Source organism: Pteropus medius, unplaced genomic scaffold (genome assembly GCF_902729225.1).
Source record: "Pteropus medius unplaced genomic scaffold, Ma_sr-lr_union100, whole genome shotgun sequence".
Taxonomy (NCBI): domain Eukaryota; kingdom Metazoa; phylum Chordata; class Mammalia; order Chiroptera; family Pteropodidae; genus Pteropus; species Pteropus medius.
In genome coordinates, this window is record NW_024349802.1 from 3,609,261 (window position 1) to 3,635,165 (window position 25,905).

The 25,905-nt window shown below is 49.7% G+C and overlaps 2 protein-coding genes across 11 annotated transcripts in view; one reads left to right on the plus strand and one right to left on the minus strand.

Annotated features, from left to right (window-relative positions):
• INSYN2A (inhibitory synaptic factor 2A) overlaps positions 1 to 24,750 on the plus strand; it is a 56,021-nt gene extending 31,271 nt beyond the window's left edge. For 2 of the 6 annotated variants that reach the window (XM_039836000.1, XM_039836001.1), the window contains exons 3-4: positions 7,440 to 7,511; positions 22,161 to 24,750. In XM_039836000.1, the coding sequence (XP_039691934.1) occupies positions 7,440 to 7,511; positions 22,161 to 22,344 (256 nt within the window). In that variant the 3' untranslated portion in view covers positions 22,345 to 24,750. Of the gene's footprint in view, positions 1 to 7,439; positions 7,512 to 8,727; positions 9,627 to 12,292; positions 12,733 to 12,871; positions 13,110 to 22,160 lie in introns of those variants that run through there. The other 4 variants (XR_005647210.1, XM_039836003.1, XM_039836004.1 and 1 more) reach the window with 4 other exon arrangements.
• DOCK1 (dedicator of cytokinesis 1) overlaps positions 1 to 25,905 on the minus strand; it is a 413,576-nt gene that overhangs the window by 215,062 nt on the left and 172,609 nt on the right. The window lies entirely within an intron of this gene.

The window sequence follows — 25,905 nt, forward strand, 5'->3', positions numbered from 1 at the left end:
AAGGGAGTCTTTTTAAAGTTTTATGTCAAGTAAGCTGTGAAATTCCACTGGAACGGAGGTCAAACCAGCCCTCATAGATCTACTGACACGAAGTTACCTTTCCAATTAATTTTATTTTCCATTTGCTCTTTGATTCATCATCCCATGCATCCACAAACCGCTACCGCCACCTCTCCTGTGACCGGCACACCAGACATCGGCTGGGCAAACAAAGAAAAACATGAAGCATGCCACGACAATGCCGAATGATGAGTGTGCTGGCCGAGGAAGTTACGGAGAGCTGGCCAGAGGGCCCCGCAGGGCGGCTCACGGGGCTGTCCCTGCACCATACTGAGACGCTTCAAAACAACCCATTTAGACATCCCTAAGGCGGGGGAAGTTAGGGGTGCCGCAGACACTGGGGGCTGCTGATACTTTGTGTTCCTCAAAACACAGCTTCAGTTAAAACAAATGAATTGTTCTGTCTGCCCAGGGACCCCAGGGCACGAATGAACACGGGATTCACCAGCCTAAGATCGCGAGTCAGCCACTGGCTAAAAGACAGCTCCTGTCGGCTTCTGGGAAGAGAGAGCCAGTCACACTGTCGCCAGCCAGTGAAAGCCGGCGCTACCTTTTACTGCCCAGTCAACGACCTTGGAGTTTGTGAGGAAAATCACTGTCATGTTCTTTAAACAAACAACTTCGATGTTCCCCAAATCCTGTCCTATCATGGTGCAAGTGCATAAAACAGATAAACGGTTGAGTGTCCGCGGTAGACGGGTAGATCTGAATTCATGTGAGCTACTGAACAGCTGATGCACTTTCCGGACCTAAGCTGGCAAGTTCCTAGTGAGACCACGGACTTAGGAACAAGCCGAAGCTACTGCCAGGGGTGGCCTTAACACACACAAGGGGGTCACTGAAAACAGCTGACTTTGGACGGTTTTTGAAATCTAACGTCTCCCAACAATACTAGTGGTATCACTTTATGCCTCTAATTCATGTCACTTGGAGACTCTTGAGTGAAAAGGCCCTTCAAGATGCTGACGTAAAGGATGGGTCAGTTACCAAGAAAGGACAGCTGGAGCTCAAAGCTGGGCTAGACTGCAGGAGGGGAGGACGGTTTCTGGCACCCGGTGAGAACGCCGAACAGACAAGAGAGATGGAAATTAAGAGGATAAATTAAACAAGGGCATAAAATCACCGGAGAGCGGAGAGCGTGCGCTTCCCTTGCATCAAGCACCGTCTCTGGCTGGGGGCCCAGCACACGCCTCTGAGTTAATTCAAAGTGGCAACGCACACCCGCTCTGTAACTAGTGTCTTCAAGACCACACCGGGAGGAGCACACCGCGATTTCGGCGTTCTCCCAAATGTCACCGGCTTATGGGCTAGAAACTCTGCATCTGCTGAGAACCACCAGGCCATTTGAAAGACCAGCAAATCAGCCACAGGGACCCGTGAGCTTTGCGCCCTGCACTGTGAAGCAAAGTGGGGTGGCGGGGGGCGGGACCATGGGGGGGGCCCCATGCGAACACCCCGGTGCTCGTCCAGAAAAGGGTGCTTTCCCGAAATCGGAAACCGAACACCCCAGCAACGCGGGGAGGGGATTTTCAATCGGGAACTTAAGGTCTCATGGAGAACACGAGTTGCTGGGCTGTGGCATCAGAAACAGTGCATTAAATTCAAGCTAATAACCCGATACTCGTACTGACTATTAAATAGAATTAATTTCCTCCTGCCAAAGCATTCTTCCCTGAGCTGCTTATAACTTTGTTGGACTCTGCTTCTGATAACAGGAACAATAAGAGACAGATATATATTTTTTTCCTTTCCTGACCTTTTCAAATCAATTTTTTTTTTGGACCCAGAGCTGTTGTTAGTCCCGTCTCTCAGGTCTTTTCTTCAAGGTCGCAGAGACACTGAGCACGCAGCTTGGATGTGCGAGTGGCCAGGAAGAAAGCCTTCGGCGACCTTTCTGTGGCATTTCTCGGCACCCTCTCCTACCACCTAGAGCCTCGCTATCTTAGATCTCCCTGCAACGCGTTCATGAAAAGGCGGACGCTGTCTGTCACTCCTGTCCCCTGCTCTTCGGTCCCTGCGTTCCAGGACACGGCCGCGGCACGGCTCAGGCAGAAGGTGGCAGGTGTCCCTCCTTCACCACCCCCGTGGCTTTGTGATACGAACTGCTCCACCAGCTCTGCCATGCCCCGCTTCCTCGTGGCTGTCTCGTTGCTTCTGAAATTCTATAACTGGTTGCCTCTCTAGCGGGCGACGCGCAAGACTTGTGTTTTTTTTTTAATAAATATGCAAATGTGTATTCTCATATTCAGGAAATTTTGATAATGACAGCTGAAGAACTGGAGGCGGTTACTGCAGAAGCCTAAGGTAGCCAGAGACGCTGGTGACCTGCGTGCGCAGTTAATCTACAGACTCCCAGGCCCTAACGGAAAGGACCCCGACGTTTCTTTCAAAGCGGGGGGCGGGGGAGGAGTGGGGACGAGGGGGCTTTACTAGAGTTCCACGCTGCCGTCCGTAATGTCACTCACTCCGCTCTCTCTGAAGTGCAGCAAGGCCGCGTGGAGAACCCCGCTTCGCCGCAAAGGGGAAGCGGAAATGACCGCAAAGCTGGACTCCACCAAAACCACGCCGCACGATTAGCTCGTCTCAAATTTCTGCTTCAGCGAACCTGGAACGACGGCTGCTCCTCCGTGCGCCTTCGCGAAGCCCGGGCTCGTCACATCTCCACTGACCTCATGACTCACACGTCCCTTACCCGTCGGTAAAGCGCAGCCGGACCAATGAGTGCCCAAAGGGCATCGAGCAGCAGGGGAGGTTCCGGGTCTCAGCACTGGCCCTTGGTGGGAACTGTGGTCTCCAGGAGGGATGGCGGACAAGAGGGTCAGGGCAGCAGTGAAGGAACAGCTCTGAAAAGCCAGCGCCTAGGAGCCCCGGCTCTGTCCTTGGTGCTGAACGTTATCCTTTTCGAGTTACAGACCTTGTTGAAACCAGAAAATACCGACACAAGGCAATTAACTGCAATGAGCGTCACGAAGATCAATGCGTTAAAAATCCCTGTGTGCAGTGAGCACACTTATCACTGGGGTCCAAAGGGGTTCCTACTGGGGAAAATGTGAGGACCAGAGCTGTTCAAAATTTATACTTTTCATTTGCTTTTTGCACTCAGTTGGAATTTTTTTTCATTACATTTGTCTGTTACTGAAGTTCAGCAGGAGAACACAAAGATTTTATTATTCGATCAAATTAATATTAACCAAACTCCCAGTGTGTAGCAGGCATTGTGACAGGCACAGGATTATACACCTATATTAGGTAATGCGTTCCTCAAAACAAAAGGGAACAGAGACTTAGCAATGCAGCAATTAACGTGCAAGACAGAAGATTTATAAGTTTTGATCAGCGTGTTCTTCCACTGCAGCTTTTACATCAATAACCCAAGCCTGGTCTTCTCCAAACTTCTAATCACAGAGATCTCTAGCCCTCCTGTCACTGGAGAAATATCTGCTCCAGAGCTCACAGTTTTTGCTCCTGTCTGTGAAAATGGTGATCTAGAAAGATAATCATTCCAAGGCCTGGTTTTATGACTTGTTTCCAAGTGAGAAGGAAAAAAAAAAAAGGGAAATTCTAAAACAGCACTTTGTGTTCCCTGTCATCGGAAAGTATCTGCTTCGTCTATATTTGGAGAACACATTCATTCAGATGCTGCAAGACAATTATTAATGTGACTATAAAATTATCAGCGAAGCCAAACCCTCCAGCTTGGAAGCTCCAAAGACAACTAGATGGACTACCAAAGCAATATGTATACAACGTATTACATAGTTTCAGCACTTAGAAACACCCTCATGCTTCATAAAATTTTAGCAGGCATACCTTGATTGACATGAGCTGTGGAGGCAGCCTGTGACTTAACCACATGACGCAAGGGCAACACTTTAAAATTTACCCACGAATTAATCTCTCAGTGACCTCTATTTCTATAAGCTACCTCTGTGGACTCCGAACACTTGAATCCCTTACACGGAAGAAAAGTCCTAATTAAAACTTGAAACACACTGAAGAGTTTCTCTAGGAAAAGCTCATGGCAATGAAATCCTAGACATACTTCTCAGACCCGCTGGAACTGTGAGTCACCGATTTCTCATTTAAATTAGCTAATAAGAGAGTGACCACAGTTACATCTCCATATGAAGCAGGCGTAATGACTCATTTGCTTCTTATCAGCGCGCATTGGCAAAACTACACCGCATCTCAGATCCGGTAGGGTAGGCTGGGTGGTAACTAAAAGCAGCAAGAGGAAGGAAACTGAATGACCGTACAGAGCAGGAGGGTGGGGGCGAGCGTTAAGAGGAAGTGTTTTCCACATCATGCTTTCAACCACCTATGAGAAAAACTCTACCGCGGTTTCCCATGAAATTTTAAGTAATGTCCAAAAGAGCTTCCTAGCTTCCGTGGTGTCCACCCCACCTACTCCCATTTGCTCCATTTATCCCAGCCACACCCACCTGCTTTTCTCTCTTGCAAACATGGCATCACTGTCCACACTGCAGGACGTCTGCATGTGATGATGGTCCTTCTGCCTGAGGCACTCACCTCCCGATCTCCAGATGACTGCTTGTTTATCAACAGTCAGGTCTTATTTCAAATGGTGTGTCTTCAGTGCGCTAACCTCAGACACGCCAGCACGACACTTCCCAAAACACATGGTGGTATCACAAACGATCCATCCATCTATGTGGTTATTCACTCATGTGTTTCCCTGTTGCCTGTCTGCCTCTTCCACTCTGCCATAAGCTCTACGAGGACAAGGACTTTGTGTTGTTCAAAAATGTCTCCTCAGTAGCCAGGATAATGCCTGACCCTGGTAGGCACTTAATAACTGTTTGCTTACCGACTATAATGGGGGTGGGGGGTGGAATGTGTGCTTTTTACAAAGTAATAAGAATAGAGTCTTTTCACAAAGGGCTTTAAAAAGCACTTTCTAACTGAAGAACCCCAAGATCCTGGAAGAGAGTCCTCTTCTGCATTCCAGGGGCCTGAAGCCTTTGTCTGTCACGGCTGGATTCATTGACTGTCCCAAGCTGGCAATTACACACAGTACAGAACACAGGTTCCGAGGCACAGGAGCACATCAGGGAGCATCAGAAGCCTGGGGTCTAAAAATCACGACATGCCAGACCTGCGGTGTGACTGTGTTCTCTGTAGGATGAGGGTGGCACCATCAACGTGAGGGCTCAAGGCTGTAATGTAGCTGGGACAGTGGGGGGCCTAGGACACCGGGCAAGCACGGGCGCTGGATGGAGCTGTGTCCCAACGACTCAGACACGAAGCTCCCTGTGCCACCAGAGGAGGGTAAGAAGTGCCCCCCTCCCCAGCTTTGCCTGTTCTCTTTGAAAAGCCTAAGTTCTGGAGTGTGACCAGCAGGCTGCCCACTATTCTATGGCCCTGCCTTGACTGGCGGTGAGTACACTAACAGGCCAGTGCCATGTAACAGTGGCACAGCCCCTCACCTGCAACCCGGCGAAACAGTCTGAGAGCACGTGCCACGTCGGACGTGTTGACGCTGGGACGCAGGCTCCAATGCCGTGCTCATTTCACTGTGGGAAATGGCCGTGCTCAGAAATGAGGTCAAAGCCAAGTGCTGGTAGGATAAGCTGGACAGGGAAAGGTGTGGGGGAAGGGAGGAGGTCGGTGCCACGATACACAGGAACCTGGTCCCAGCTCGACAAATCTGGAGTCAGGCGGGCAGTTCAGGGGGCGTGCGCCCCGAGGCCTGTCGGTGACGGCAGAAGGGGCTGCGGAGGCAGAGTCTGTGTCTGGGACCTTCAGAGTCCCTCGCCTGACGAAGGCAAAGGCAGGGGAAAGGCCAGGTGTCAGTCCCACGAGGCGCCCCATGCGGGGAGTGATGGTGGACAAAGGTCGACACAAGCGCAGCCACATTATGATTCCAGTTCTGGCTCAACTAGACTGTGTCACAGGCGATGGCGGGCAACACCCTGGGGCAGAATATGGTCACTCGATTAATAAATAGAATGTGCAGAACTCAAAGGTCGCGTCCCAGTTTACGAAAGCTCACCGAGACAACATGGCTTGGAGTGGAAAATCCTTTGTCAAATGTTTATGTAACACAAAATATAATGAGGAAAACAAGTCATTTTCAACTCAAAACCCATGATGCATACAAGAGAAGTTTGCATAGTGAAGGTGATAAAATATTGATGATCCATGTTGACAAAAAACCATTTGTTCACACCATTACTATGTTAAGTGACTCTATAAATGTAAATTTACCCCCAAAGTGTGTATAAGCCAATTCAGATGAAAGCTTTTCTTCTGCCACAGATTTAACAGATTCTGGTTATCATGTTTGTCTCTGGGTACAAACTAATATTCAGAAAAGACATACCCACGCATTAAAAATATCAGAGAGGAACGGGCAGGCAAAGTGGCTAAAAGAAACTGTGAAGGCACCCCTAAACTAGTTTCCTGGGGTGACTGTGCTGAGAGATATTTAAGGCCTGCTCTTATCATCAGACCTTTAAGTTTATACAACCTTCCATGATATGCTCCAGAAAAGACTTGATGGTTTTAAGGAGAGATTTGCATTCTCCACTCCGACCCCCACCCCCTGCCCCAAATCTGCGGTCTCACAGGGCTGCAGAGCTCACCAGAGAATGCAGCTAGGGACAGCACATCAGCAGGCGTGACGGCAGCCGTGTGACATTCTACCACAGGGGTCAGCAAATTTTTTCCTCCGAAAAGCCAGAGTAAATATTCCAGGATTTACAAACCAAGAGGCAAAATCAGGGATATTGTATCAGTATTGATATCAATATTTTCACAATTTTTATCATCCAATTTAAAATTTTATGTATGAACACTGAAATGTGAATTTCATTATATTTCATGTGCTCCAAATACTATTATTTCGATTTATTTTAACCGTTTTAAAACGTCAAATCCATTCTTAGCTTGCTGGACAAAGTCGGGCCAAAGGTGAGATTTGGCCCGAGGGCTTTAGTTTGCTGACCCCTGCTCCTGGAGGCCAACAGCTTGTGAGGCAAAAACAAGCCATCACCTCAGCATCTCGGGTTGGTTTTCCCTCCAAGTTTTTTTTGTTTTGTTTTTTTGTAAAACACCACAAATAGAAAGCTTCACTGAAACATCCCAAATTCCCTCTGCTTATAACAAAATCAGATTATTTACTTCGTCCAGTAGCTTACGTTCACATTCTCAATTTAATTTCAATATCATCTCGAGCGGTAGCTGTTGCAATGGTTGTGTAAACACAGCGACAGCAAAACGGGAAACACGCATCCATCAGTTTCCATTACCGTGACGAGCACTGGCGTTGGGGAAGCAACCGGTTCGAGGCGTCTGCTCTAGAAAGGCCAGCGACCACCAGCCACCACTTGTAATGCTCTCCTGTTCTTATCTTGTAGGCTTTCATATCGGACTGGGCAAGACACAGCTAATTGTGACACATGCAGGAACAGTGCATGTATTATCTATAGGTATGTTAACATTCTCCTCTTCCCGCTTTTTTATTATGAGTGACGAATGATGTTTACCCACAAATGCCAGCATCATCGGGGGCCATGCTGGGATGATTGTATCAGACAGACAGTAGAGGATGTTACCTGACCGTAATTCTATGCTCCTTTCTAAATACTCGACCCCCAGCGTGTGATCACGGGACAAGGGAGAGCTTGAACGCATTTACCTTGCAAATGTATCTTAGCGGTTTCAAAAGTTGGTGTATGTTTGATGGCTTGCTCTCTCGGAATCCAACAGCCGTGAGCACTGTACTGCATATTCTGGAAAAGTCGTGAAATGCCAGGCCCTTGGTGAAATAGATCAAAGGTGGGGAGCCGCTCTGGATGTGCTGGGCACGGCGCGGGGTGACCCAGCTGCTCCCAGCAAACGTGCACTTTATTTCCTGGGGACTCACAAGGGCTGAGGCGCAGTCTCCCGTCTGCGCCCCTACAGCTGGTCTTTGTGGTTTTTAGTTTGAAGCTAGTTTAGATTCTGCATATCGATAAGAATACAGCAGAAACTTTAAATGGGCAAAAGTCACGTTCGTTCCCTGGCAGTTATTCAGGATTTTAAGACGCGATCGCGACCTTCGGAGGTTACTCTCTTCTTTCTGGAAATGTGATTCTCACGAACAGACTATGAGAGCAATAAGAGATGTTATGATTTAGTTCATTTTTTAAAAATTAAGCCTGAAGAACGATTTTAGTTGATTTGCCAAATTATGAAAAACAATGCTGAGTGCGTAGTTGCATACCGAAAAATGTGTGACGGGACCCCCGCTGTCACTCCAAATACACCTTCTAAGAGATCGCCACAGTTACCACCTCCTAATTAAGAATGTCGAGACGAGAAGAGGCTTTAAAAATAGCAAAAAGCTTGAGTCTACACCATCTTGGACCCATGGCACGTCTCTAATCAAGGCACACATCTCAGACAGGGCCCTAGAGGCTCTGAAAGCAGTCGTGTCGCCTGGTGACCTTGTAGTGCAGAAGAAACTAAGGGGCACACATGAGCACTGGGTATCACGCTATCACATTCCTTATGGCAGAAGTTCTCAACAGGGTCCACTTTTGCCTCCTAGGGGACATCTGGCAAGGTCGGGAGGGAGACATTTCAGCTGTCACAATGAAAGACGGGCTATTGTCATCTAGTAGGTAGAGAACAGGGATGCAGCTAACATCCCATAATGCACAGGACAGCCTCTGCGACACAACGGAGTCGCCTGGTCCAAAAGGCCAACGCTGAGAAAGCCTGTTTTGCTGGAACCGTCACCAGTTAAGGTCTAGCAGAAGTCACATGCAAAACGCCAAGGGCTCCGGGCGGCAGGCGGGGAAGCGGGAACCCCTCAGCGACTCGTCCCAGAAGTCTGGTCAGTGGGATGTCTCACCGCATTCACGTTGCGGGAGAGAATTCTGCATCAACAGTGAAGCGCAGTAACTGCCACACGGTCATCCCGCACTCACTGGGGCCATTGGGAAAAGAAGTGAGAGATGCGGACATCCTCCCAGTCCAGCTGTCGCCGCGGTGGGAGCGCAAGCTCACCCAGCCTTCGAAGGCCGCGGAGAAGTGAGCGGAGGTTTCTAGAGAAGGTCCACAGCAGCGAGGAGCATCAACCCACTTAAACGTCTTGTGGGTGATTAAAAAAAAAAAAGTATTCAAACACTCTCCAGTGTGACTGAAGTAATTTAAATAGATGTGCCTCAAAGTCCAGAAGTAACTTGCATGAAAAATGATATTAAAAGTGATTTAACAAGCCCATGAAAGACAAGAATTCATCTTTTTCGGGAACTGTCCTTGACTAGTTACTATTTAGAACGGGATCGACCGACACCTGCAGGAATCCCAAACACCAGCCACTGGCTTGCTTCTCGAAGAACCGTGTGTCCATCTGGCACCACAGAGATTTGCCAGAACTTAGCAAAGATTCGGCAGGTAGACGGGATGAGCCATTGCGAGCACTCAGATTGACCTGGCGGTGTCTGCTAAGGCTGAACAGAGGTGAGACCCTCCACAGCCACACCTCCCCGACGCACAGCAGCCCCCTAACCAGGAGGATGGTGCTAGAGAAGCAGCCGAGTTTTCGATCTCTCTTTTAGGAAAAGTATTTTAAAATCTCTGCTGTCAGAGTGATGAACAACAACAGTTCCCACCCCCAAACTTCTGCTCTAAATAAGTGGCTCTGGAAAACAGGAAACATTTCAGCTGGACCCCCAGGCCCCCCACCTCACAAAGTCAGTCCTCCAATTACTAACTCAGACAGAGATCTCGATATTACTGCCAAGACAAACTTACGCAGCTCGCTGAATTCTGTTTCCCAGTTTTCCTATCACTTTAAGTTGAATGTAATTAAAAATTAACAGTTACTAACTGGGCAGGCAATGTTATATGTCAATAGAGAAGTTAACAGTTACTCTTATAATGGTTATTGAGAGTGGGCGGGAGTTTTCTGAGCCATTTAGATGTAAGAGGAGTGAAAACTCACTTCTGGTCAACCAGCTGAAAAACAAGCCAAAAGAGAGAAAGACCACAGCCTGAAACGTGTTATTCTAATTTGAACCATCCAAATTGAGATCTTTCATGTACCTGGTTCTGGGCTATGCCAGTCTTTCGGGGGCAGGCCCAGATGTTCTCGGTGCACGTGGGGACCCCCACTGGAGTTCCAAGGTGGCTTCCATGAGCTACGCCCATTTTCCTTGGACACGGAACGGCCTTGTGATGGAATCTGACTCAAGCATCTTTCTGGATGCCGATTTGCCCCTGCGTTTTGCACACTCAATAATTTGTGGCCCGCTACCCTTCTAAAGCATCTCACTCACAGATAAGTCTCACCTGCCTCAGTTACGTGGCGTCAGCTCACGTAACATTCAGAGAAGTCACATCGCTTCGATGATGGGTGCAAATGGCATAAACAGACCCAAACGCACCACCCTCTCGGTGAGCATGCCATCTGAGGGTAAGGAGAGGAGAACACGAGTCAGACACAGCGAAGCCTGTCGGCCAGGGCCTTGTGTGGGCGTCAGTTACGTCTCGGGGGCACAGGGTGCTGGTGGTGAATCTAGCACTTCGGACAAGGAGACTATTATGATGCTACGCAAACGCCAAAGACCGACGTGAGAGGATGAAGAGCAACTCGCATCGCGTGAGTCTGTCCCGATGCCTGGCGACTGATGAGACGCCTCGGGGTTCCCGGGGCCAAAGAGAAAGGGGAGCAAGTGGGGGTTCAGCCTGGTGACCTCCCAGCTTTCCCTCGCTCCTGCGATTCGATCCTCAAATGCCAAATGCGTCTTGAGGAGCAAAGGTTTCTTTGGTGACAAGCACTAAGAACTCAGCAGGCCCTGGGCAGGAGGAATCACTGGTTCGGGTGACCTGCAGCAGTGCACGTGGGCAGCCACCGCAGCTCAGAGTACAGACCCGAGCGAGCCGGGAAGTGTGCACATTTCAAAGGCTTTGTGATTAAAGTCTGTTTCTTCTCATCGAGGGAACAAGCCCTCCTTCAATTGCATATGGAGGGTCCCATTTGAAAGCATAAGCTTAGCTAAAGTCAGGGTCTTGCAGTGGCTTGGGTACCAAGGCCTGCATCCTAGGCTTCGGGAATGTCCCTGTGAGTCTCCGCATCACCATCTCTGCCACTATTCTTGGTCTTTCCCGTGGGATGCTTGGAGCACTTCGGGATTGAATAGGTTAAAGGAGTTTCAAAATAAATTTTGAAACGCCAAAGGACTGTGGCCGGCCCGAGACTGGAAGAACACCAGGGGCCACCGTCACTGCCACATCCACACGTGGCATCTGCCGTACCTGTCTGCTGGCAACAGAGCCCTGGAAGTCTAAGAACGCGGCCCCGCCTGACGCGCATGTACACGCCGCTTTTCACTCTAAACCCAGTCATCCTCTCTGAGTGGCTAACAATCCTCCACGCTCCCACTAACGCTCGGCGCAGGGCATGCGAACGAGGCCAAGGTCAAGACGCAGCTGCCAGGGATCTGTCAACATGGCCCCGTAATAAACGTGCGCCTCTGCATGGCTGGCGGGATGAATTTCTCTGTAAAAAAAAATCAGTCTATTGTGGAAATATGCATGACTTGGGAAAAACGTCAAAAGGGCAGAAGGTCTGGAAGCGGTTTTGGGGGGCAGGGCGGCCAGTGCCACAAGCAGCAGGTAGCAAAGATGCTCAGGTACCGGGTGCCACAGAGGACAGGGCTGAAGCCCCGCTCTCTGCCTGGTGGGGCGCCCATCGAGTCCCTAAGGCAGGATGGCACCGAGGGATCGGCAGATCCCTACGCGCTCTGAGATCTCGGGAGTCAGAGATTTACAATTACGAGAGCTCTGGGTCTGAGAGTGCACACGCAGGGAAACGTGTGGACAGTCGGGCCTTTCTCAGGAGAAGAGCATCGGCCTCCATCTGCCAAACAGCTGCTCTGGACGGTGAATGGACCGCCCGGCTCACTGGCCCACGGAGACCCTGAGCGTCACACATGGCATTTTCCGTAACCGGGAATGTGGAATTCCCCAGGCCATCTCGGAATGAAGATGAAGAGAGATACAAGTTTCAGTTTTCCCTAGTAAAACCTTTCTGGATTATCATCTGCATTTCCTGTCAAAGGACGCTATAATTATTTTGGAAAATGTTTGAAGGATAAATTACTAATATAATCTTTGCTCATTAGCAGCTGAAATCTTCTGTGCCCAGCCTATCTTGGTAATTCTCTCCTCAGACGAATCTGATGAGTCACGTGTCTTTTTTGTTCGGATTTTGGTGCAGAAAGAAGCAATGAGACATCCCACTGACAAACCAGCATTTTCCTCCCTCACGGAAGTGGTTAATTTGTAAAATAATACAACAAAATCGCTTGAATTCTAAACTGTACTTTTTCTGAGAATGGCATGTGCTAGCCTCAACTCAGAAAGGAAGGAAAGCAAGATCCAACAGATAATAATGATGCTGATTCAGATTATCATCAAATAGGCTCTTTACAAGAATTTAAAATTTTCCTGTGAAGTGTTAGGATTCTTACCACTAGCTCCAAGGCCTGGAGGGACTGTACCCTCCAGGAGGACACAGGCCACACCTGCTTCATTTCTGTATCACCAAGGCCACCACACAGCTGGCCTCACGTGACACTAATTATGCAGAGGGTCCAGGAGGGGGCTGGGGACTTGATGGGTGCCCAGCCTTTTGTTTGCAACACCACAGAGAAAGGGAGCTTCTGGAACGCCCTGCTGCCATCCTGCCATCATTGACAGGACCCACTGATGCTGAAGCAGAGTCGGGATTCTGAACCACCATTCTGGTAAAACAGCCACCCCCTTTCCATTTGATGCTTTGTGTGCATTTCTTCAGCGAGCATTTGTCACGGGCCTCCGAGATGGCAGGCTCTGCACCGGACACTGGGAGATGGGAAGGAATTTGCAATCTGGCTGAAGACAACCCCAAACACACCCCCATGCCAGAGGACGCCGTATAATACAGCCCTGACAACAAGGATCCTTCTGTGCCGGAGGTGCTGGCCACGGACTCAGTGACGAAAGGCACAAGAGGAGGAGCTGAAGGAAGCTGGGATAATGGACCTACGGCACAGGTGACTCAGAAGAGACAGGATCATGGTGCAAGGATGTCATGTTGGGGAGGGTTTAGGGATGTTCCATAGAGCCCCCTGTCTCCCCCACCCACCCCCAGGCTAGTGTTGGGGACAATGAGCAGCAACGAGGAGAGAGAAGCTAAAACATCCCTGCTCATCTTCACGGCAGCTGGGGAACATTCCAGTACATTGCAGTCTTTGCTTATCAAGTAGGAAGCTCCTAAATTCTGCAAGTTTCTCTCCAAAGTAATTAGAGGGTTTCAAAAAAGATGAGTAAGATATCCTAACATTATGAGCATGAACGAGGAATTCGCAGAATTAATGGGCTTCATTTTCTCAAATAGTCCCTGCTTAATCGCTGTATAACCAACAAGGGCACAAAATACAAGGCTGCAAAGATGGTGGACAAACACGAGTGTGCGAGGTGCAGAGTCTGGCGTCCCGCAGAAAGGGAGCTGGCAAGGGTGGCACACCCCCACGACGGCACCAGGACGCGGGCCTCGTGGCCAGCGAAGCCTGTTAGCGGAGGTGATGGCATTTGCAGGCAGAGACGGCGCAGTCCAGCCTGTCCAGAGCCCCTTGGAGTGGACTCTCCGCGGCTCTTGTCACTTAGTGACTCTCCTACTGGGACTGCCCTTCCCAGGCCTGCTTCAGTTCCCGCCACTTGTGCGTATTCAGTTCTTTCACAGGCACTGACGGGGAGGAAACCAGCCTTTCGTCTAACGTTTAGCGCTCTGCTCGCACGATTTACCGTGAGGGCTGGGACAGGAGCGAGACGACGGATAGGGTCCCCTGGATGAAGCCCTAGGCAACGCTGCTCTGGTGTAAGGGAAAATTTTATTTTTTAAATAAGGTAAATTAAAAGCCAGAAAAAAAGAATGAACGGACCTCGAAATTCTCCTTGAAAATTCCCGAAGCCAATAATTCAGATTTTTTCTATTCTATTAGAATTCTAAAAATATGACATCTCTTTTTTCCCCAATATGCAAGCATTAAGTAAAGTTTAGTAGCCTTTTAGTAACCTGAAGTAACATCTTGATTTTAATGCATAACCCTGAGACTTCCTCGATGCTAGTAAACTGATCACAGCTGTGAAACTGACAGGTGGTCCCTCATGTCACCCTATTATTTATGAAGCCCTCGTCAGAGAAGGGCTGCTTATGCTGATAACGCTCCTGAGACCCTCACCTTCGGTGACGACGTTAAGGCTCACTCACCACTGTCCAACACAGCAGCAAAGTGTCACGCTCTCAAGTTCATCAGGAAGTCAAGGTAGATCATTTTTAAAATGACTATGGACTTTTCTATGGGCTAAACACAGGACCCAGTCCTTCCCACGGCGCCCTGAGTTGGAGCCCGTGAAAGCCCTCGGGGGCCATGGACACCAGAGAAGACGGTGTTTGCCAGGGCCACTGGGCTGACCCTTTGCGCCCATCGGTCATCCTGAAAGAACCGCTCTCACAGAAAGGACAAGCTGGGGGTTCTGCGGGGAGCCCAGGGTCCAGACAGGTCACTGATGACAGCACAGATCACATACATGCAAGAAGCCTATGGCTTTCTGGGCCATGTGACGAGACTCTCGCTGCTTCATTTCAGTGGGGACGCCTCTCCGCTCACAGCAGACTAGATGGGGGAGCTCTTTAGGGCACGTGGAACTCACGGTTCCAGGCTGGAGCTCAGAGGGGTGGGCTGCTTTGCACATTAGCTCCAGCACAGGGACCCCACGAAACCATTTGCCTCTCTGGGCAGAAGAAAGCAGATGAGGTGAACCCCACTCAAGTCGCCTGACCTGGTGCTCCACCTCTGGGCACCTGCGAGATGCACTGCAGCCAGTTTTGGACAGTCATGTGTTTTCAGTTACAATGCACTTCCTGGCCAAACGTCAGAGGCTGCGTGTTCTTCAATGAGGCCAAGGACAGCGGTGCAGTGACAGGCGACACTTGCTAAGTACTCACTCTTTTAATTACAAGGTATGACCTTTGTGGCTTGCTAGGTCTGTGGCATAAGATATGCTTGATACACATATGACGCTCCTGGTAGTGACTGGTTGATTCCTTCTCTACTTGGTAAATTACCACGGGCCTGAGAATTTCTGATTCAACCTCACAGTTTACAGGAGGCCGGAGCGTGGTCCCCGATCCTGGTGCATCTGGCTGGCCCTCAAACCCGGGCACTTAGACAAGGCCTGAATGCCAGATCAGCGTTTGTACTGCAGAGAGTCACAGATCAGACAGACGCCAAGGATGGAGCTTTAGTCAAGCATAAAAGGAGAATGAGTCCTCCGCAGTGTGGGCTGGGAAAGAGCCAGGATGTGGTCACAAAGGACTCTGTCTAACTGTGACTTCGGATACTTCAGAGAAAAACTCATAGGGAGGACACCAGACTAACGTTGTTTGTGTTTTGTTTTGTTTTGTAAGTTCCTTGCCATCGCATACCGGAAAAAGGGGATAGGTCTTAAAATCTGGGTATTAATATTATTGAATATCCATCTATTTCTGACAGTAATTCTATAAACTGATTACACGCCTACTATGTTAAGTAGTGGTGAGGGAAGGATTTAAAGTGATGATGAGTCATTTCTCTGTCTAAAGTATTAAAAGCTAATAATTACAAATTATTAATATTAGAAACTACTAGAATGGTAATTTATATATATATATGTTTATATGCCTACGTTATTTTTATATGTACATGTAGCTATACGCCTGTATATCTGTCTATATAAATGCCACATGTATACTACACGACATATAACATACCCACGTATACTAGATACGGTGCAGCACATACAGGCACCGAGAACCTAGCTTCCAATCCCTCGGAAGGTCATTGGCGTCATCCATGGTGCTGGAACGTCACTGGAGTTGTCCATGGTGCTAACACGAAGCTCCCACACTGAAGCTGCTTCCCCAGCAGCATTCTAGCTGGTTCCACGGCCATGAAGCCTTGTGCTTAGGAAATGCCATCTTTCCCATCCAGACCCTTAGGGTCAGAGCCATCACACACTCCAGTGTGCTGGCTTTCCCAGGCTCGGACATGTCTCCCCTCCCATGTGGTTGTTCCATGGAGCCCCCCGTGGGGTGAGAGCGCCTCTCCACAATCAGTTCACAGCCCAGAAGGCTCAGGCCTCTGAAGGGGACATGAGTTATCCACACTGGCGAGCGGGAGTCAGAGCCACAGTTAGCGCCAAGGGACTCCAATCTAATCCAAAGAGAATTAGAAACATAGGCCCCTGCTCCACAGTCCACTGCGCCCCACCAGCTCTGTCGAGGCTGGAGAGATCGGAGACTTTGGGTTTTCTTCCAGAAACAAGTGCTGGGGAGCTAAATTCACCTGCTTTTAACTCTTAACTGCTATACACAGGGGACTGGAGAAAGGGACATTTTAAATACCTCTCCTTTAAATTAACTGGAGGATTCGGCGACAGCTTGCTCAAGAAACTGCGACAGGGCTTGAGTATTTATAGTGCATTAGACAACCAGAATATCAGCTGGAGAGGCTAGGACGCCACTGCTCTGCAGCATCAAGGGACGTGGCAGGCAGAAGTGTCACTACAAAGCCCGGCAGCGGCTCCGAGGAGAAAACAAGGCTTGGGTCTCAGCTGACGGAGCAGACCGAGACTGAGGGCAGAGTCTTATTTCTTTGGAAATGTACAGGAGACTAATTTTGTCAGGAAGTCCCCATACTTAAAAATTCCATTTTTAGGAGAAATAGACTAGCCAAGAAACCAAAGCTGCACCCCGTCGCTTTAACCGTCCGTCACAAGGAGCCGCGTGCGGCAAACGGCTGTGCAGTGGCACACGTGGCGGTCCAGCCTGAGTTGGCGCGGCGCTCTCAACACAAAGCGTTCGGCCGGATGGTCGCTGTCTGGTGGAGGGCGGATGCAGGCGGGGTGAGGACGGACAAAAGAGTCAGGGAGAAGAGCTCCCAGGATCTCCATGTCGCACGCGAGCCCAGCAGCCCTGGGGTCATCCCGTCTCCCCCAGCTCGGTGTGCAGCCCATGGTTTACCTCGCACTAAAGGAGAACACCGAGCTTCAGCCCTTCACGCTTACGCTTTGAAACTCAAGACGTCAGGGCTTTTTCCAGGCGGCTTATCTTCCCGAGATATAGCATGCAGGATGAAGTGCGTGTTCCTCTGCCAGTGCGTTAGACAGCAGATCGCACCTGCAGGAGGTGGGCAGCACCACCAGCAGCCTCCTGCCTCGTGTATGCTGCCGGGCTTGAGACCCCCGAGCTGGAAGGAAGCGGTGTAAACCCTCAGCCGAGTCCTAAGACACAATACGCTTGGAGCACGTGCGCGCGCGCACACACACAAACACACACGCACACACACCCCCCGTCAGTCTGGTCTGGGGAAGCGTGTCCAAACAGCACGGGGAGACATGTCGCCTCAGACGGAGCTCAGAGGCAGCCGCATGCACAAAACAATACCCGGGCCTCCGGCCCAGGCCGCCCTCCGGCCCAAGGGGAAAACGGAAGGGAATAAAATGACATTCCCAGGTTCCCCTGAGCAGAGCACAGGAGCAGCTGGCGTCGCAAGCACCCCTGCTGGCCCCGCCCACCCTTCCCGAGATCCCACTCCAGACTCTTCTAGAAAAAGGGGAGTGGGGAGTGGACCTGCAGGACCACGCTCCAAAAAGACCCTGGGGTGTGTTTTGCAAAAAAGCTTCAGAATCGCCATCAGTTAAGTTCTGATAGGGCAGAGTTGGGCCACCGATGCTCCTGGAGCGTGTCCCACAGCGCGGCCTCCGGGAGAAGCCCTGTTTGTCTGCGGCAAGGAGGAGGGAGGGGACAAGAACGATAGCAGTGACCGAAACTGAGCAGTCCGAGCACCTGGGATGACGGCCGAGAGAGAATCTGTCTCCTAAGGCTCCACGGCCATTTGTGAATTCAGTAAATATTACACAGGCAACTGCCGAGTATCAGGCCTGCTGTAGGTGCTGGGAACATAGGACAAGCCTCCCTGGTCACACAGCGCCTGCATTTGGGAGGCTGGAGGCGAAATGATACAGAAACAAGTAAATAATGACCCACGTGAGTGCAGAGAAGGAAGAAAGGAGCGAGGACCAGCATATTCCTGAAGATGGCTGGAGAATGAGTAACATGTGCCTGGGACACAGGGACACAGAGTGGCCAGCCATGGCATAAGCCAGGGTAGGTGTTCCCGGTGGGGGTGGGGGGAGCAGCCATGAAGACGGTGGCAATGTCTTCAGTGACAGTGACAGTGACAGTGCCCACACCGTCTCAGGCAGCACGTAGAGTGCCTGTCTCCAGGTCTGGAGTCACTCGGATCAGTGTGTGAAGCCCCGAGTGGGTCATCACCCCTTCTCCAGGCAGCCTCCCCGTGCCCCACCTGGGCCGCTTGCTGAGTTAAACAGGCGGAGGGGACATGCACGGAGGCGTCCAAGTGGCCTGGAATGGGCGCAGGTGGCTTGGGTGCCAGTCCTCTGTTCTGACCCGGACAGCAGGTGCCGCTTCCTTCTGGCCGTCCGGCTGTCAAGACTGAAGGGGCCTCTGCTCCGTGACAGCCAGAGTTAGCCGGACCATTAACCTCGGGACACTGCTGCCTGCTCCTGAGTCAGCGGGTGACGGGGCGTGTTCCCTCCCCGGGAGAAGTGTCACCCAGCAGGATGCAGTGCAGGGAGCGATGCACATTCCCCACCTCACACCCAGGGCACGTCACTTCACAGTGCGGGCGACAGAGGCCGGGGAGGCGCGAGGCGCGAGGGCACGTGGCTGGCCCCGCTCGGGCATTTCCTGTCCTGCCGGGCGTTCGCTGCCGCCCACACTAACCATGAAGACCCCGCTCCCGGCTGCAGCAGCGGGAATCGACTGGACAGATGAAGGCGCGTCCTTCTGTTAACAAGGACGGATGAGATCACTCTGTGATGTCGTGGTTCCACGGTGTGATGAATTGGTTAATGACAGAATTCCCAGTGTAGCGGCTTAATGGGAATTCAATAATTACAGGTGCCCGGAACTGTGGTGTTAGCCCAGGAAATGCGAGAACCGCCCTCCGATCTCATCCTCGCCCCCTGTCTGGGCTGCTGAAGGGCTCGTGCTGTGCAGGGCCTGCTTTCAGGAGTCACCGGGCGCCTTGATAAAACCCCTCCGTTGCTCCTGTTGGCTGGGATAACTCCCGGCACAATCTGTTTTCCTCGTTAAACATCTGAGTTGAAGAACTCTTTTATAGGCATCTCGATCACTGTTAGCTCATTTGCATTACAAAATTGGTGGTCGACACATAAATAAGGACAGCAAAGTATCTGAATTGCATCTTAGAGTTTAGAAAACGTTTCACTGACTTTGTTTTTGGGTGCTGGGGGGAATCATTACCTAATTCAGTGAGATAGTCGGGGTGGTAATTATTTCATCGCCGAAGTGAAGGAAACTGAGCTTCAAAGAGGACATGGCCTTATCTGAGCCCCGCCCCCCACCCCACCCCGACATGGAGGGAAGACGACGGGACGGAAGCCTGTTCTTTCTCTGCCCCACGTAGCAGCACTGAGGGGCTGTGTTCACAAGTGCAGCTCGTCCCGAGGTTTTCACTTCTCACAACTGTCCTCAAGGGGAACTAGGCCTCCGTTATCACATGGTCTAGGTTAGCAAGACATGAAGTCACAGGGTTTCCCCCTGCTTCCTGGGCACTGCGGCACAGCTCAAAGAGAGCCTTTAAAAGTCTTGTTTGGGGAGCAGGGGGCAACTGGCCATAAACTTCTCCGACAAAATTTCTAATTTTTTCCGTGTTATAGTCTTTGACAATAAACGAAATGGAACAGTGGATTTAAAACATAAAATGGTCCATTAGATGGGTCTTGAACCTGTTTTTAGAACTCCAGATAACACAGCTTTCCTGTTTTGTCTTTCCAAAATGTCAAAATTTGTCTAGGATTAATGGTTCTCTAAATCAATAGGATTTCGTGTTTATAAATGGTTTGCAGTTCTACTGGATGTACAATGTTGTGAGTTTGTATATTATTATCACCGCTGAGCTTTTACTAAAATCTCCTGACATTTAGTCTGGCATTCAGACCAGACGTAGGAGCGGCACAGAGCAGAGTTCTCGGGAAGCCTGGCACAAGGCAGCATCCAGGTTCAAGTAACAGGGGACAGGGCAGGTAAGAAGGGAGGCAGGGCTCATCGAACCGGGACCGTTACAGAAAAATGACACTGGACCAGGGGGTCCTGTCCCCATGCCAAGGGGACCCATTAAGTCTGAGTTAAGGTTAGGAGACCAACAATAGTCCTTTCAAAGCCGAGGAGAGAAGGGAGGACTCTAGGTGCGCTGCAGCATTCTTGGAAGAAACTTCATAAGAAACAACGTCTATTTAAAAAATCATTTTTAATCCTGTCATCTAACACAAACGTTTATCACCACTGGCACGTCTGCACGCTACGGCTTCAGCAACCTAATTACAATTTGGGGTTAGAGTCACCAAACACTATCTATGTTTTTGCCGGAAAAACTGTCTTTGATAACAACTCAGTAACGTTCAATGGTGTTGACTGGATAAACAGACTGTTTTCCCCAACGCTGGATATTTTTGGTTCTTACCAGTTTTCCAGACAGATGAGATTTTACAAGGAGAACATAAGCCAAGGTCATTTCATTTCACAACTGTTTCAGGTAAGATAAATGGGGTTCTCTGACCTTGAGAAAAGGTACCCAGGAACAAGCTTTCCCACACCTGACATATACGTGCTGAGATGCACCCTGAACCCTCATGTTTGGTTATCTATTTATTCCATGAAGCACGTGTGTGCAGTCTATGCACGAGCGAAAGGGTTCCTCGTGTGTCACATTTTCACTTCAGCAAACACATTACAGTCGCGCACTGAGACATACGCTGTTAGGCGATTTCATCACTGAGCGAACATCATAGCGACTTACACGAACCTGATGGGTCTGGCCTACCGCACACCCAGGCTGTACGGGACGGGTCTGGCCTACCGCACACCCCGGCTGTACGGGACGGGTCTGGCCTACGGCACACCTTGCCTGCTGCTCTCAGCCACAAGCCTGGACAGCATGTCACTGCACGAAACGAGATCAGATCAAGCACAAGAGCAAATGATGCGACAGGAGAGGCGGCAAACACGGGACGCGGGGGGCGGCCGCCAGGGTGGCACGGCGCTGTTTCACGCGGCTTCTCTTATAAGCAGCAAGAGTCCACTCTGAAGTAACGATGAGAAGTGTCGCCGAGTGCGCTCGAGCCCGTAACGGCGTCGGTCGTGACCGTCCTCGGGGATCACGCGCGTCAGGGATCGAAGCCCGCGCACGCTCACGCAGGTGGCATGCACGTCCACGAAGGCCAGCATCGCCATGGACCCGAGGGTAACTCGCCGTGCTGCATCACGACGCCTATGACATCGCTAGGTGACGGGAGCGTTCAGCTCCAGCCTCACCTTGCGGGCCGCCATCGCGTACGTGGCCCGCTGATGACGGAAATGTCGCTGCGTGGTGCTTGGCTGTACATACTGTTTACTAACAACATTTCAGAGGTTTGCAAAGAAAACCAAGTTATTTTTCAAAAAAAAAAAATAAACCTATCTGAAAGACTGCTGGCACTGAACAGCACGGGTTTGAACTGAGCGGGTCCGCTTACATGAGAATTTTTTTCAATAAATACCGTAAACCTATTTTCCTATGGTCTTCTTAACATTTCCTTTGGCTTAATTTGTTTTAAAACTACAGTATATGATACGTATAACACAGAACATATGTGTGAAGCGACCGTTAGTGTTATCGGCAGGGCTTCTGGTCAACCGTCGGCCACTAGTAGCTAAGTTTTGGGGGAATCAGAAGTCATGCACGGATTTTCAACTGGGATGGGGACAGGTGTCCCCGACCTCGTGCTGGTCAAAGATCACAGCAGCAGAGCTAAAACAGAGTCCAGCCCACTGCTTCATACCGGGCCATAAAGTGACATCATAAACACAGCACAAATGATGGTGACCCTGGTAGAGCGTCACCACGTTTGGCTGTCACTGAGGGGCTCTTTACATATGAAAGACCGAGCACTCACTACTTTCCCTCTTTTCTTCCTAGTGTGGAGCTAGATTTTAAGCAGCAGGAAGACAAACTCCAGCCAGTGCTGAGGAATCTACATCCTTTCGAGGAAACTCAGGTTGCACCTTCGCCTTACTCTCCGGAGTCTTACTCCTCGACTCCCAAGCAAAAACCCAAAACTGAATCTAAAAAGCACGGAAGATGGAAACTCTGGTTTCTTTAAAGCTCGTGGTGTTTGGAGTCTTCAGGCCGTCTTTAAAACCCACCGGAGTTAAGTAAACCCTTTTCCAAAACGAACAGGATCAAATGAACTGTGGCTGACTGGGTAGCACCCAGTTCTCACCCTGCTTACCAAAAAGGCCTTCGTACTAACAGGTAATTAACAGAAGCAAGGGGTTCCGTGTCGCAGCTTGCCAGCTGCTCCTTGCTGTTCGCGGAAGTGGGATGGAAAATCCGGAACGAAACTTACGTAGTCAAAGATGACAAGTGAAAATTCTACCCCCACCCCAGATCGGCAAGTATTATGTCATCAGCCTGCAGAACGGCAGGCTGTCTCTCTGTACACAGCTAAAACTCATAATTATTTTCAAGCCTTTATGTTTTTTTAAACAACGAGAAGAAAAAGCAAGCCTTATGTTTGCAAAGGACTTCATTTTTACTTTGCTTTTTGCAAATAAGCAGGGGGCGAGTGCAATTTTCAGCACATCAAATTCTGGAGAAAGCACAATTTTTTTTCAAGTGGTCAGAGACCATGAATAATCTCTAAAATGTGACTCTATGTATATTTGCCTTCGTGTGCTGTAGCGCTAAGCCAAGTGACCACATCTCGGTGTCACATTGACACCTCAAATTTAGCATTCTCCACATCTCCAGACATGTTTACTGCTCATTTTCCAAGTGGCCAGCAGCCGAGAGTCACCCCAAAGTTAGGACATGCCTTTACCTGATGCGAGTTGACAGGGTCAGAGCTACTGGACATTAAGCTTTCTTAGATCTCGTTTTTAATCTTTTGGTACCCAAAGGCCAAATGACAAATTCCTGACAAATTCCGGCAAGAATCTGAAAACACACACAAGAGATCCACAGTGGATAATATGGTCACCAACAACTCACAGGTGTACACACTCTGCCCCGGGAAATAATTTCCGTGGACCAGTCTTTGAGACATTGTTCACCTCGGAAGTGCAGGCAGATGTTACATACAGCGCGTTATGCTTTGTAGCAAGTGTGGAAACCTCGAACATCTCGAAGAAAGCCTGCGCGTTTAGTTTAGCTGCTCCTCCCAGTCAAACTTAGTGCATCGACATTTAACCTATCAGTAAGTCGTAGTAGATGAATACCTAGGGGAAAGCTGTGAATCAAAGGTTTTTAGGTATTTTCTAACTAAACGGTGACACTTAGAATTCCCTTTTGATCACACATCGCAATATAACTCTTAGTTCCTTGGTATTTTCACTCTTTTGCGCCTTTCCGAGTATCTTTTTATAGAAATTAAAGCCCCTGGTCTATCAATGGCTTTGTCTATCGATTTCTGCTTTTCACAATAGGAAGTAGGGAGGTTACTTTGCCTTTTTTTTTTTGTACAACTTAAATTTCGAATCGTTTGTAAACATATGAGAAAACCCTGTCTTCAAGCTTCTGTCCAGCAGTACCACATCTACTCCAGAGCGACACGCACACTCACTGAGTAGGTGTCAGAAGGTCCAGTGGCCCCCCTCAGCATCTCTCCACCTGTACTTTTCCGACTGGAGCTATTTCTTGCCATGCATTTTCATCCCGACGCAACCGCAAATCTGCTTTAGTTCTAAGTGTTTTGATTCTACAAGGACCTAGTGATCGGCAATCAGATCTTAGGCTGAAATAAATGCAAAGAGTACACATCACGTCAACACCCTTCGGGGCCCCTCAAGCCCTCCGGCAGATGTATGCTTTAATTAAAAGAAAAATACACATCTTCTGTGGAAACACTGTACAAGGATACAATTCCTTGACTATCAGTAAACAGAACTGAGAACTATTTTTGAGCAAAAGAAGAATGAACAAGTCGATTCTGTACCTTGAAGGAAGTGCAATTGTTTCATGTAGACATAAAGTTTAAAAACTGTGTTTCATGTATTTTATACTGTTTTTAACTGAAGTTACACAAATGTTTCCAACAAGTTATCTCTCTTTGTGTTTTAAGAATCCCAACTATCTCAGAGAATTGAAGTAAGGGTATTAGCAGCTTTCTAATTAGTGCTATAAATCTGTATAAACGAGAGGACATCCAAGTAAACAAAATAACATCACTGTATGAAAGCAGTCTAGACCAAAAAGAAAACAAAATTTTCAGAGTCAAAAGGGGACTAAGAAACACTAATTCCTACTTTAAAGTAAAACTGTCTTCGGAATAGAAAGAAATATTTTCAAAAATCATTTCATAGTTCAGTTACAATGTGTCACTAACAGATGATGATTCTTCTCTTAGAAAGATTTAAGTAAAAGCTTTGATACAAAACCAAGGTAAAAAGTCCAGTGTTCCCTCATATGTAGATGTATCCATGGCATTACGTATAGAGATTAAATTATTATACTTGTCACTAAATTCTTTATTAATTTTTAAATAAAAAAGAAAAACCAAAGGTAATGATTTGTGTGGCTATTACACTTATTTCGTGGTTTCGGTAATTTGTGACAAGAGATACAAGAAAATAAGAAAGAAAGGACATTCCAGCTGAAAAGAGACGAGGCTGCTGCGACGTGCGGGCACTGTCCCCTGGCCCGGCCGAGGAGGGCGTGGGGCTGAGATCTGGCTGGGACTCCACCCACCGGACCCTGCATCGGGCAGGCAGGGGCTGCGCCACCAGGAAGACGAGGTGACTTTTTAAGTAAGCGGGGCACCACGGGGGCTCACGGCAGGCTCGCCTAACTGGCATCTAATTTTCAAAGAACCTCAGACGGAGGAGTGAGCTCGTCAGTGTCCCCACGGCGAGTCCAGCCACGGCCCCGTGAAGACATCTCTCTAGATCATCCACCGAGCGGGTCCCGGCCCCGGGGCCCCCGCTACCTCTTTCCTTTCTTCTTCCGTCCCCCGCGTGGAAGCCCGGCACCCCACTAGGCCGAGCACCCTCCCTCTCTGGTGGAGACCAGCCCGATGTTGACCCCTTCCCCGAGGGAGAGGTCCCACCCCCTTTCCTGGCCTCTGTGGGCACGGAGCCCACTTGCGAGGATGGGGTGGGGGTGGGGGGTCACTGTAGGCTGTGGCAGAAGGCTCCCACTGTCCTCCCTAGTTCCTCGGGGAAAAGGAAGGGATGAGCTGACCCGTGCTCAGAAGGGGGGTGAGACCCAGCGCACTACCAAGAGCATTGGGGGGGACACTCCGAGTCACGTGTTCTGATCACCTGTGAGCCATACACTGCTGCTGCCTCAAAGTCCTCTCTTATAAACCACTAGCTACAGCAAAGGACACCGTGCCATGTAGGTGCCCACCAGGTACTCTGGCGGTGTGTCGCTGGCCTCTGAGGACAGAGACCAGGACCTCTGCATCTGCCCCTTTGACCTTAGACCCCCCGCCCCCAGCTCCGGCAGAGTATAAACGGGGAGGGAAGGAAGGTGTGGGCAAACCTTGCTATCCTGGATAGAGCCTAGAGAGTTGGCAGAAGCTTGCCACGCGCATCCTACGAGGTTGCAGAGGTGTCCATCTCCGTGGCGTAAGTGGACCGGCATCACGCGGACCCCAATAGCAAACAGTAACAGCGAGCCTGCCCCGCGACACCGGACTCCTTGGGGTGCCACCGCAAGCATG